The sequence below is a fragment of the Halichoerus grypus genome, unplaced genomic scaffold, assembly GCF_964656455.1.
Source record: "Halichoerus grypus unplaced genomic scaffold, mHalGry1.hap1.1 HAP1_SCAFFOLD_156, whole genome shotgun sequence".
Taxonomy (NCBI): domain Eukaryota; kingdom Metazoa; phylum Chordata; class Mammalia; order Carnivora; family Phocidae; genus Halichoerus; species Halichoerus grypus.
In genome coordinates this window covers 23,556-35,321 of record NW_027555083.1, presented here as the reverse complement: position 1 = coordinate 35,321, position 11,766 = coordinate 23,556, and the positions used below count along the sequence as shown (strand labels likewise).

Genomic DNA, 11,766 nt, shown 5'->3' with positions numbered 1-11,766 from the left:
GCGCCTGTGGTTGGAAATCAGCAAGTACCCCTAGACGTGGTGGTGATGAGGGAAGAGGCCCTCCTGGAGTAATGAGTGGCCCCCTTAACAGCTCTCCCTTTGGCCAGAACCAGTCAGCTAGAACTCAGTGCTCCCTATTTTGACCCCTAGTTTTGGATCCTATTCCTCCCGGGGTGGGGGTGGGGGGGCACACACGTTGGAAGGGATGTGGTCAAATCAGGCAAGGCCCATAGAGCTCTGGCGCCTGACAGGGCATTGGCGAGTGGAGGGCAGGCGCCCAGGGCGTTGCGGCGGGGAGCTGGGGGTGTTGGGGACCAGCCAGGTGCTCACAGACCCGCCAGCAACGCACTGGCGCCACGGAGAAGCCGAGACGTTGGCCCTCCCAGCTTCCTAGAGAGGCCGCCGAGGCCCGGGGCGGCGGCGCGCGTGCGCGACCCGCGCCGACCGAGAGACCGGAGCGGAGCTGGGGGCCCTGGGCAGGTGGTGTGGCCGGAGGACCGACTGTCGGGGGCCTGGGGAGTCGGTGAGCGGCCGGGCGGGGCGCGGGGCAGTCGGGGGCCGCTGGCCGGCGCAGGGTTCGGGAGGGCGGCGGGGGCGTTCGGCCCCTCCCGGGCTGAGAGTAAGGGGGCGGGGGGCCGGCTGAGGCCCGGCCTGGAGGCTGCGCCCGGGGCGGTGGTCTAGCCGGGGATCCGATGCCAGCGTCGTTGAGGCGCGTATCTGGAAGCGCTTTGCAGCCCGGGGCAGAGTTGGGAGTAATGGCTTCTGCGCTTTATCCTTTCTCCCAATTATGCAAACAAAGCGTACTCATTATGGACGATTAGATGACGCGGGTGAGTGCCAGAAAAGTAAGAGTAACCGCAATCCGCAGAGTTTCGTCTGGATGCTTCCTGACACTTTAAAATTTGTTCATATTTATGCAGACTCGTATACATAAATATATGTATTTATTTATTACGAAATTGGATCATACCATTGCTTTTTAAAAACTTCTTTTAGTATTATGGTGATACAGAAATACTGTGCTAAGATATACATAGTATTTACCATAGGATACAATAAAATTTACCATTTTAACCATTTTAAAGTGTGGCATCATTCGGTGGCATTAAGTACATTCCTACTCTTGCTTCTTGAAAGTTATACTTTAAACCGGCGGGATGCATTTGTTCACATGGTGGTCAAAATTGGTGCCAGCATCATGGCATCACTAAGACATATTTCTGAGAGTATAATGACAAGAAAACATTTTGTTTTCAGTTTATTTTCCGTAGTACACATTACATAAAGCTGTAAGTGCTCAACAAATGACGTTTGTGCAGAAAAATAGTAAAGTCTTGTTTATTAGGGTGATTGTCTCTTTTCAAAATGAAAGCGAAGTATATAAAAAGGGAGTTTTTATTTTTGTAATATATTTTTTTTACAGGTTTTGTTTTAATAAAGGGGAGTTTTTAAACAGAAGGTACAGCTCCAACTTAAAACCACTGTACTGCCTCAGACTTGCATAGGCCTCGGAAACCAGAGAATGGTCTCCTTCTAGGTTAAAAGTGGTGGCCAGGAAAGAACACCATCCTGTTTCAAACTGTTTGTAGTTCAAGAGGGAAAACTCATTAGTATTAGGTACATGGTTTGCAGGGAAATGTCAGTGAGTGGTTTTAGTTGTAATTTGATGAAGGAATTTCAGAGAACTTGCATCTGGGTGGACGTGTGTGCATCTGTGTGTGTATTGAGGGTCTGATGAATGAGGGTGCTCTTACATGTCATGTTAATGCTGGAGAAAGGCAGACAAATTTTGGTTAAAAGCCGTAATCCTTCCTGTAGGTCGAAATGATGGGAATGTTTTGAAGATAAACCTCAATATAGACTTATAAAGGAAACTGAGAACAGCATCAAAAATATTAACTATGCCACTTTAAGTTTTCTGTGGCTCCTGGTGTCCAGGAAGTCTTAGTGCATCATAACCATTCTGTGATATCGGAGAGTTGCTCCAGAGTAAATATACGTAACGTATAGTAACTGTAACTTAATCTTACTTGGCAGTCTTCAGTATTTTTGTATCAGAAACGCTCTGACGGAGCTCCCTCAGGTGAATCATTGCTGTACAAGATTGAATTTTTGAGCTTAAACTTTGCCTTCCCTCATCTTAAAGCTTTTAGCCTTCTTCCTTGTTTTATTATACTGCATCGCTCTGGACACTGTCTAACATACCTGTGTTTTCTTCACTTCGTTGTCTGTCTTCCTATGAGCTCTGCAAGGCAGTATTTCTATTTATTTATTTATTTATTTAGTTAGTTAGTTAGTTAGTCTCATTCACTACAGAGACCTTAGTGCCTGGGGCACAGTAGGTGCTCAGTAGATACTGTTAAGTTAATAAAAGAATGACTCTGAATTGGAGATAAGAATGACAGTATATGGTATCTTTGATTGCCAAGTTAATTTTTAAGCTAAAAAAATAAATCAGAAAAAAACGATAACACGCTTCCTCAATTCAAAAAACCTTTTTTTTTTAGTAATTGTAGACATACAGGGGGTTGCAGAAATTGTACAGAGTTCCCTTATATTCTTTACTCAGTTTACCTAAAGTTAACATCTTGCATAACCATAGTACAGTCATCAAACTTAAGAAATTTACAGTGGCACGGTACTATTAATTAAACTGCTGACTTTAATTAGAGTCCATCAGTTTCTCACTAGTAACCTTTTTCTGTTCCAGGATCCAATCTAGAATCCCTCATTCCATTTAGTTGTCACGTCTCCTTGTTTTCCTTTAGTATATGACATTCTCTCCATCTTTCCTTGTTTTTTGCGACCTTGAAGCTTTTGAAGTATGTTGTGCTGGTATTTTTAATGCCTCTCACTTTGGTTTTGTCGGACGTTTTCTCCTGCTTCGATTGAGGATGGTGTTGATATGTCTTATTACTGTTGATATTAATTTTGATCTAGTGGTGTCTGCCACGTGTCACCACTGTAAAGATACTGTCTTTCTCTTTGTAACTAGTGATTGTTTGGGGGAAGATACTTTGAGACCTTGCATAACAATATCCTGTTTCTCCTTAACTTTCACCCACTAATTAGCCTTCCTGGTGGATCTTTATTATTATGATGATGATGATGATGATGATGTTATGTTAATCACCATACATTACATCATTAGTTTTTGATGTAGTGTTCCATGATTCATTATTTGCGTATAACACCCAGGGCTCCGTGCAGAATGTGCCTCTTTAATACTTCCTGGTGGATCTTATTAGTGTAATGGTCTAATGGTGACTTTCATTTCTGTTATTCCCTCTGCAGTTATTAATTGGAATACTTTCTGAGGAAGAGTTGTGTCTTGTTTCCCTTTGTTTTATTTATTCAGTTAGTTATACCAGTGTGTGATGTTGGGTATGTATTCTTTGAGGTATGATGCAGTGCTGATATTACTTATTTTGTTGCTTAAATTATTCTAGCCTTGGCCATTGGGACCTCTTTGCAGTTGACTCCTGTTGCCTCTTGAAGTGCCCACATCCTTTTTGTTGTCTTTCCCTGACTTTCTGGCACCACAGAATACTCATGTTGTATCTTCCCTTCCCCAGCCCTGGAGACCACCACTTCTCCAAAGAGCCCTAGTTCCGTTTATTGGAGAATGGTATGGAGAAACCAAGTTTGGCGTGCTCGGTTTGAGGACAGACAGTCATTTCTTAATTGATATATTTAAGTATAACGTAACATTCCAATTATGTACTGGAAGCAGTCTTTCTTGTTTCCTTACCAGCGTATGAAATAAAGCATATGTACCCTTACAATGGTAGGAAAAACACAAGAGTAAGAGACTGCTTAATGAGGATTTTAAAAGAAAATAAAATCACATTGTGTATGAGTTGAAGAAGCAAAATGACAAAAGATAAAGAAAGAAAGAGAGGGAGGGAGGAGGTGTGGGGGAGGGAGGGAGGGAGGGAGGAAGGATGGAAAGGAAGGAAGGAAGGAAGGAAGGAAGGAAGGCAGGCAGGAAAGAAGGAAGGAAAGATGGGAATGTCCCTGAGAAATGGCCAGGTAATTGCTTGGGATTTTCCCTGTTCTTTACAAAGCCATTTTCATTGTGGGATTGAGACTGGGGTTAAGGTATGAAGCTCTGGGAGAAGAAGCCTGATGAGCTCAGGTTTCCTCCTAGGCCTGGGATGAGTGAAGTTTTTCTTCTGTTCTCAAAAGCTAGTTGGGACATGGAGAAGCCCTGAGGCATTAGGATACCTGAATTTAACCGTGCAGGTTCAGCTCACTGGCCCCCATGTCCTTACTGTGCTCTGGATCTTTCATCCAGAATCCAATAGGCCCTGGGGGTCTTCTCTGGGTTCATGGTTGCAGAAGCTGGACTAACCCCTTCTTTGGTTGAAGGCCTGGAATCCTTTGCCAAATTCCTGGCTTTTGCCCTCAGTTTCCTGTCTGTCAGTCTTCTCATCACCTCTGTCCAGATACTTCACTGATCTCTTCAAACATTTCTGTAACAGCTGCTTCAGAACAGGTCTGCTTGGAGGCTTATTTTTGGTGCTAATTGCACTGTGGGTCTCCATTTCCTGAGATAGGTCTTGCCGCTTACATTTCCTGGTGGATGCATTTCTTCAAAATATTTGTCTCTGGCCTCAAGTTCATTCTCTTTAGGCTCACTGCCAGGTTTCTGGTCACCTGAGCAGCTTTCCAGTTCTTTCATACTTCAGTTTCTTTCTCTTCTCCAGTCTGTCCTACAAGTTTGTCGGGGAAAGTCTCTGTCCCTCTTTCTCTTGACTTTCAGCTTCCTTCTGAGCAGTCGTTTCTGCTACCTGTTTGTGCTGCTGGGGCTCAGCAAGGCTGGAGCCTGCCCCTCTTGCTCCTGAAGCACCGTTTCCTCTCAGCCTTCTTTTGTTGTTGCTGGTCTTCAAGTCTGTCTGTGGGCCTTCAGCCACTTACTTTATCATTTCCCTCCTTTTCCTTTGCTTTTGTTTTCTCAAATACTTACTCTTCTTTTTCTCCCCTAGTTTTCACAGCAAGGCTTCATTTCTCTGCCAGAACTTTAGCAGACTCCTCAGCGTGCATGATCCTTAATGTAGTCCTTTATTTGACTTTTCATGCCCTGAGAGCAAGAGTGTAGTTTCTTTCTGTTAGCGGGATGGCAGCGTGCTTTCTGGTGTGAGCCTCTTTCCGTCGGTGTTTAGTCATTATTTTTTGTCTGTCCTGATAGCATTGGCTGAGTCTGGAAGATGTTCAATAGGTACTGAATAGGAAGATGTTGAATAGGCACTACAAAGAGGGGAAGGCTTCTGGGCGAAGGTAGTGATTTGTTTAAATGTACTTAGTGATGGTGGCAGATGGAGGGTGGTTTCAGGGGAAGATGAGCATCATTTCTGACATGGTGCACTGAGTTATGAGGCCATGATGTAACAGGTGCCAAGTTGTGCTATCTATATAATTTTCATAAATGGTCTGCATTAGGGTCCAAGTTTATTGTTTTTGTATGCACATCTAGTTGTTCCAGCACCACTTGATGAAAAGTCTGTTCTTCTCCTTTCAGTGTTCTTGGGCCTTTTGTCAAAAATAAGTAACTATGCATATATGGGTTTATCACTCAATGCTTATTCTGTTAATGATCTGTGTGTCTGTCCTTATGTCAGCACTACATTACTTTGATGACTGCTACTTAGTAAAGTAAATCTAGACATTGGAATTATGAATCCTCTGCTTATTTTTTCCCACTATTCTCTTAGCTAGAACTCCTTGATTTTCCATATGAATTTTATTATGAGATTATCAGTTTCCAAAATGAGCCAGTTGGAAATTTGATAGAGATCATGGTGAAACTAAAGCTTAATTAGGGGACTATTTATGAATGCGAGTTTCAGGACAGAGAGGGAATGAGAGATGTCTAGAATCATTGACAGAACTTGGGTAGTCAGGAAAGCAAGTTGGTAAGAACGTCCATTTTTGACTGAATTTAAGGTGATGAGGGACACCCAATTCATATGTCCAGTAGGCCACTAGAATTCTGTAATAGGGGTCTAGAAGAGAGCTGGAACTGGGAAAGCAGCATTGGAGCATTGAGAGTCCGTGAGATCTCTGACAGAGCAAAAAGGGACGCTCTGTGGCCGGAGCACCTGCAGTGTCCATAATGAGAAGCCAAGAGAAGGAAGGGAAATCAGGAATGAGGGGCCAGAAATGTGAGGGGCAAATCAGGCTGGGCTGATGCTAGGGAAGCCATAGGGAAAGAAAGTGGGCAGAAGTATAGCTTCCTTCAGAGAGTTTGAAGCGAGTGAGGGCTGGGAGGAATGGCCAGTACTCAGTTGGACCAGGGAACCCTCTGCACCCTCAGAATAACATCTGCATGGAAAATTCACAGCACAGTCAGAATAACGCCTGTATGGAAGGGGGATGAGAGGCAGTGTGTGGAGCTGCCTGGGTTCTCTTGAACCCACTCACTGGGATACAGATCTTACTGGAGCCAAGGCAGGGCTTCTTCTCATAGCTCTCTTTCCTCCCTCAGGTCAGTGTGCTTCTCAGGTGCCTGCCCTTTCCCAAGCTGGGAAGTCAGGAGACCAGGCAGTGGCAACTGTGCTTCGGATGGTCAGGCCCCAGGTGAGCTGGACTCTGTCTTCCCTGAGTTCCCAAGTCTGTGGCCTGGGAGTAGCTAGCGCTCATCTCCAGGGCTCTGGCCAATTCTGAGATTAATCCTGCGGTTTCCCTGCCTAATTGCTTCCTCTGGAATTGGGCCCTGCCTGCTGAGTTCATGGATTCTGTCTGGCCCTGAACTTGTCCTTTTAGATGTGTCATCCCAGCTTCTCTCCCTCCCTCACCCCTTTCCCCACCAGGGCCCGACCTGGGCTCTTGGTACCCTGATGTGTCTGCCCTTCAGGCCGGGAATATCCCTGAGCAATAGAAGCTTGTCATTCCAGGGATCTGCAGCGTACCAGTTCCTGTCTGTGGACTATACTGAGAGGAAGTGGAAAGGTCCGGCCCTCAGTCAGAGAGCCGTGTACCGGAGCATCGTGCCGGAAAATTATTGCAGCATGGCCTCATTGGGTAATGATTCTGTTCCCCAGTAATACAGTCTGCATTCTTTTCTTTACATTTTCTTTGCTATATTCTTTTTTTTTGTCAACTTTTTTATTATGAAAAGTTGCAAACATGAGATAAAGTAGAGAGAATACTCTAATGAACCTCTCTGCGCCCATCACTCAGCCTTAAGTTATCAACGTTGTCTTTACTTCATTATTAATTGACCTAGGGTGGTTTGGTTAGAGTTTGTAGTTGTAAGGAATAGGGAGCCACTCACATTATTGTAAGTACTGAGCTGTGTTACTTACAATAAGGCTGAAGGAATGGAAACCCTGATCAAACCCACCAGCTAGACCATCCTTTGGGAAACAGGGCCCTCAGCAACAACAGCAAATAATTTTTATGCCAGGGAATGTAATGCTGTTGCTCCCCGCATATCTGTTTTGTCCTCCCACTGCTACCCATTTTCTTCATTCTGTATCTTTTGTCCCCTCATAGTTGCTTCTTTATTAGACTTTCCGTTCCCACGTACTTTCTGCACGCTATGGCTCCTAATGGCTTGGCTTCTCTCCATGCCTCATTTCAGTTTAGAGCTCCTTCTTGTTTTAGTTTTCTTTATTTTGCCCTATTTCCAGCTCACATTTTACTTAGAGAGGGACTCCAAGGGTGGTTCAGCCTTTAAGTATCATCTCTGTTTGGGCAGAACTTTGCCCCTGGCCACAGCAGAGGTGTAGCATACAGAGAAGCTACACTTGGGCCTGGTGCCCTGGTCTAGTCAGTCGTGGTCTGAGATGTATTGAGACCAGTTACTTGGCACAAAGCATGGCTGCCTCAGCTTCCCCTTCGGGAAGGACTGAGGCAGGACAGCTTCCTGGAAAGGGGAGTTTTCAGGGCAGGTTCCCTGGTTGGCAAGTCTAGCACAGTAGCCAACTCTAGAGAGGGTGGGTGGGCTTAGGAGTCCAGGAGCCAGATATCTATATCTTCCCTATATGCTGAAATGCCATATGATGGCCTGTGGGCCTGGTTAAGATACGATTAAAAGGAACCAACAGTTTTGTGTTTTAGACGTGACTGATTGCTGGCTACTTCCACCTGTTCCAAATTCAAAAGGAAATACTTAACTGTTCAGTTTCCTAGGATTCCAGATTATCAAGATACCAAAGACATATTTTGATTCCTATTTCAAATTATCGATCCCTTTCTTAATTTTTATAGGAATGTAGTACTTGCTGTACTGACTTCTACCAGTCTAGTGCACCAGAGACTAGGGGAATCCCCACTTTTACAGCTCTGCTGTCCCTTCCAGTACTTTTCCCCAGCATTTCTGAACCTGTGACTTCTCTGAATCTTGTCACTGTCCTCACATATGAGAATCACTTTTTTGGTACGTTTTTTCCTAACTGTGTTTGCTCATACTGTTTCTCATATTTGATTTGAGGTATTTGCCTCTCCTTTCTCTCCCCAGTATCTTTACTGGGAACCATGGAACCATACAGTGTCATGGTTGGAAAGGACGTTAGAGTTCATCATTTTACAAGTGACTTCTGTAAGATCACACCACCTTTACAGTCTGTGCTCTTGCCTTCCGGTTGCTCTTTTTAGTTGGACAATTAACGTGGAGAAATTAAGAGCTTCACGACAGAGCTCTGTCCTGATAGCTCTTCTTCCACCCTCCCCCACTGACTGCCTTTGTCCTCTTTGTCTTTCTGTCCTTGAAGAAAAGCTTGAGCTATTTTCCATCTTTCTCTTGTTCTTAATGTGTCATCTCTTAATGTGTAGGTTTTTCAGGTCCATAGACTCCTGATGATTCTGTTTCATCAGCAGGACAAGAAACGAATAAGAGTTGTTTTCTTCTTTCTTTTGGCAGCAGGTGAGACTAGGATGCGGCGTTCAGAGTTGCCTGCAAAGCAGGAAGTTTCTAAAGGATCGGCGTCATCTGATGGGACATCAGGAGGCCTCTGTGGAGTAGTTTCTGGGGAACCAGAGACCCGAGCTGCCTGTGAAGGTACTTTAGAGCAGCTGGAAGGGCAATCCTCAGATGAAGAAGGGAGTGGACTGGAAAGTGATTTCTTCAAAATAACACACGAGGATAAGGATAAATCCACAAAAGATGGATGTGATGAATATAATGAACTTGGGAAACATCCAGATCTGTCCTCTAGTGCTGCAGAACATCAAGGAGTTCTGAAGGGACAGAGATTTTATCAATGTGATGAATGTGGTAAAGCTTTCAATTGGAGTTCACACCTCATTGGGCATCAGAGAATCCACACTGGAGAGAAACCCTATGAGTGTAATGAATGTGGTAAGACCTTCAGGCAGACCTCTCAGCTCATAGTTCATTTCAGAACCCACACAGGGGAAAAGCCCTATGAGTGCAGTGAGTGTGGAAAGACTTACCGACACAGCTCCCATCTTATTCAACACCAGAGACTCCATAATGGTGAGAAACCATATAAATGTAATGAATGTGGAAAAGCTTTCAATGAGAGTTCCAAACTTTTTGACCACCAAAGAACCCATACTGGGGAGAAACCTTATGAATGCAATGAGTGTGGGGCTGCCTTTAGTCGGAGTAAAAATCTCATCCGACATCAGGTACTTCACACTGGTAAAAAACCTTACAAGTGTAGTGAGTGTGGGAAAGCTTTCTGTTCTAACAGAAATCTTACTGACCATCAGAGGATCCATACTGGGGAGAAGCCTTATGAGTGTAATGAATGTGGCAAGGCCTTCAGTCGGAGTAAATGTCTTGTTCGACATCAGAGCCTACACACTGGGCAAAAACCATACAAATGTAGTGAATGTGGGAAAGCCTTCAGTCAGATCTCTCAACTTGTTGACCATGAGCGAATTCATACTGGAGAAAAACCTTTTGAATGTAATGAGTGTGGTAAGGCATTCAGTCTGAGTAAATGTCTTATTCGACATCAGAGACTTCACACAGGTGAAAAGCCCTATAAATGTAACGAGTGTGGAAAATCCTTCAATCAGAGCTCATACCTCATTATACACCAGAGAATTCACACTGGTGAGAAGCCTTATGAATGTAATGAGTGTGGGAAGGTCTTCAGTCATAATTCTAGCCTTATGGTTCATCAGAGAACCCATACTGGGGAGAAACCCTATAAATGTAGTGATTGTGGGAAAGCTTTTAGTGACAGCTCACAGCTCATTGTGCACCAGAGAGTTCACACAGGAGAGAAACCCTATGAATGTATTGAGTGCGGGAAAGCCTTCAGTCAGCGTTCCACTTTTAATCACCACCAGCGAACTCACACTGGAGAGAAGCATTCAGCTCTGGCTCGCACAGTTTATTGAGACATGATTCTCCAAGATAGCAAGATATTTTGAGTTAATCTTTCCTTGTAAGAAAGATACTCACCCTGATCTCCTCTTGGAATCACTAATCAATGAGAGCCATTCCCTCCATTCTTTCTGCTTGAAAATGAAGGTGGGAGAGTCACAGGGCCCTCCTTCCCAGCTATGAGGGAAGTAAGGACTACACATTTCTTGGACTTGTAGATTCCCTCCCGCCCTTTCTCCCTCCCTCCCTTCCTTCCTTCTCTTTCTCTCTCCTCTCTTTTTTGTTTAAAAATGTATATCTGGTTTTAGTTATGAATCCTATAATCAAATTGTGTGCTTCTCAAGGACAGTAATTACATGCTTCCTTTCTTTCTAGCTAATTCATTTCACATTTGCATAAAGTCATTCTCCAATGCTCTGGTTTTTTCCTATCTTGGGTATGGCCTTTTAAAAAGTTCTGTTATAATCTAAATTCTCATCACTTGTATTTCCTATCTAGAAAACCTTTTCTTCTTTCTGTTTCCTAATCTTTATCCCTCAGACCCTGTAAGATCCAGCTCATCTCAGAAAGACTTTCTTCTTGAAATGCTTTTTCTTTCCTCCTAAACTTCTCTTGATGACCTCAATGCTTCAAATTAGTCTGTGCTACAATTTGCCGTTGTTATTAAATTGCATTCAGAACAATTGTCAAGGCATAGGTGTACACTTTCATAACAAATTAATGTAGGTTCTTTGAGGTTGAGTATGTATTTCTTTTAGCATATAGATAATTTTCATATGCTAGTTGTTTAATTTTTTTTTTTTAAGATATTTTTATTTATTTGACAGAGAGAGAGAGACAGCTAGAGAGGGAACACAAGCAGGGGCAGTGGGGGAGGGAGAAGCAGGCTCCTGGCCGAGCAGGGAGCCCAATGCAGGGCTTGATCCCAGGACCCTGGGATCATGACCTGAGCCGAAGGCAGACGCTTAACGACTGAGCCACCCAGGCGCCCCTAGTTGTTTAATAATTTTTTTAAACTCACCTTTCCAATCTTCTACCACTGGACCTAAGTGTTTTAAAGATGGATATCGTAGGATACCAAAGACAAAGGCCTCATTCATATCTTCTACATATACCTCTGGGAGTTTTAGTGCTGTTTACTAGGTTTTGAAGTCAGCAATTATTCCACTGATACATACTTTTTCCTGCTTTCTGTGATTGGAGCTCACAGTGACTGATTTCCTTAATTATTATAATTATCTCTGTGCCATCAGGAGGTCTTTTCAGAGTCCAGTAGTCGTATAGGAGACATTAGCTTTGAACACCTTATCCCTTCCACCATTGCAGGAGTGCCCCAGTGCAGGGGAGCCTTTGCCTCTGGTGTCTGCCCCTTATCTCTTAGCAGGACAGTAGGATTGACAATGTGGCGGAGGAGGTTAGAGGGGGAATGTCAGATTATGTAACCTGGAAGGGAGAGATTA

General features: G+C 43.9%; 1 protein-coding gene across 2 annotated transcripts; it reads left to right on the top strand.

The window, feature by feature from the left end:
• The first annotated feature begins 414 nt into the window (after positions 1-414).
• Positions 415-11,328, top strand: LOC118552722 (uncharacterized). 2 transcript variants are annotated; one of them, XM_078065570.1, is made up of 4 exons: positions 415-523; positions 6,488-6,579; positions 6,897-7,023; positions 8,867-11,328. In XM_078065570.1, the coding sequence occupies exons 2-4, from the start codon at positions 6,565-6,567 to the stop codon at positions 10,318-10,320; spliced, it is 1,596 nt and encodes a 531-aa protein (XP_077921696.1). In that variant the 5' UTR covers positions 415-523; positions 6,488-6,564; the 3' UTR covers positions 10,321-11,328. The 2 variants fall into 2 exon arrangements, with proteins under 2 accessions (XP_077921696.1, XP_035975231.2); XM_036119338.2 differs by having other exon boundaries at positions 423-523; positions 8,870-11,328.
• Positions 11,329-11,766: the final 438 nt, after the last annotated feature.

Excerpts from the sequence above, each read along its gene's own strand:
- LOC118552722 (XM_078065570.1), top strand. Across the intron at positions 7,024-8,866 it reads TTGCAGCATGGCCTCATTGG|CAGGTGAGACTAGGATGCGG; the intron begins GTAATGATTCTG and ends TTCTTTTGGCAG.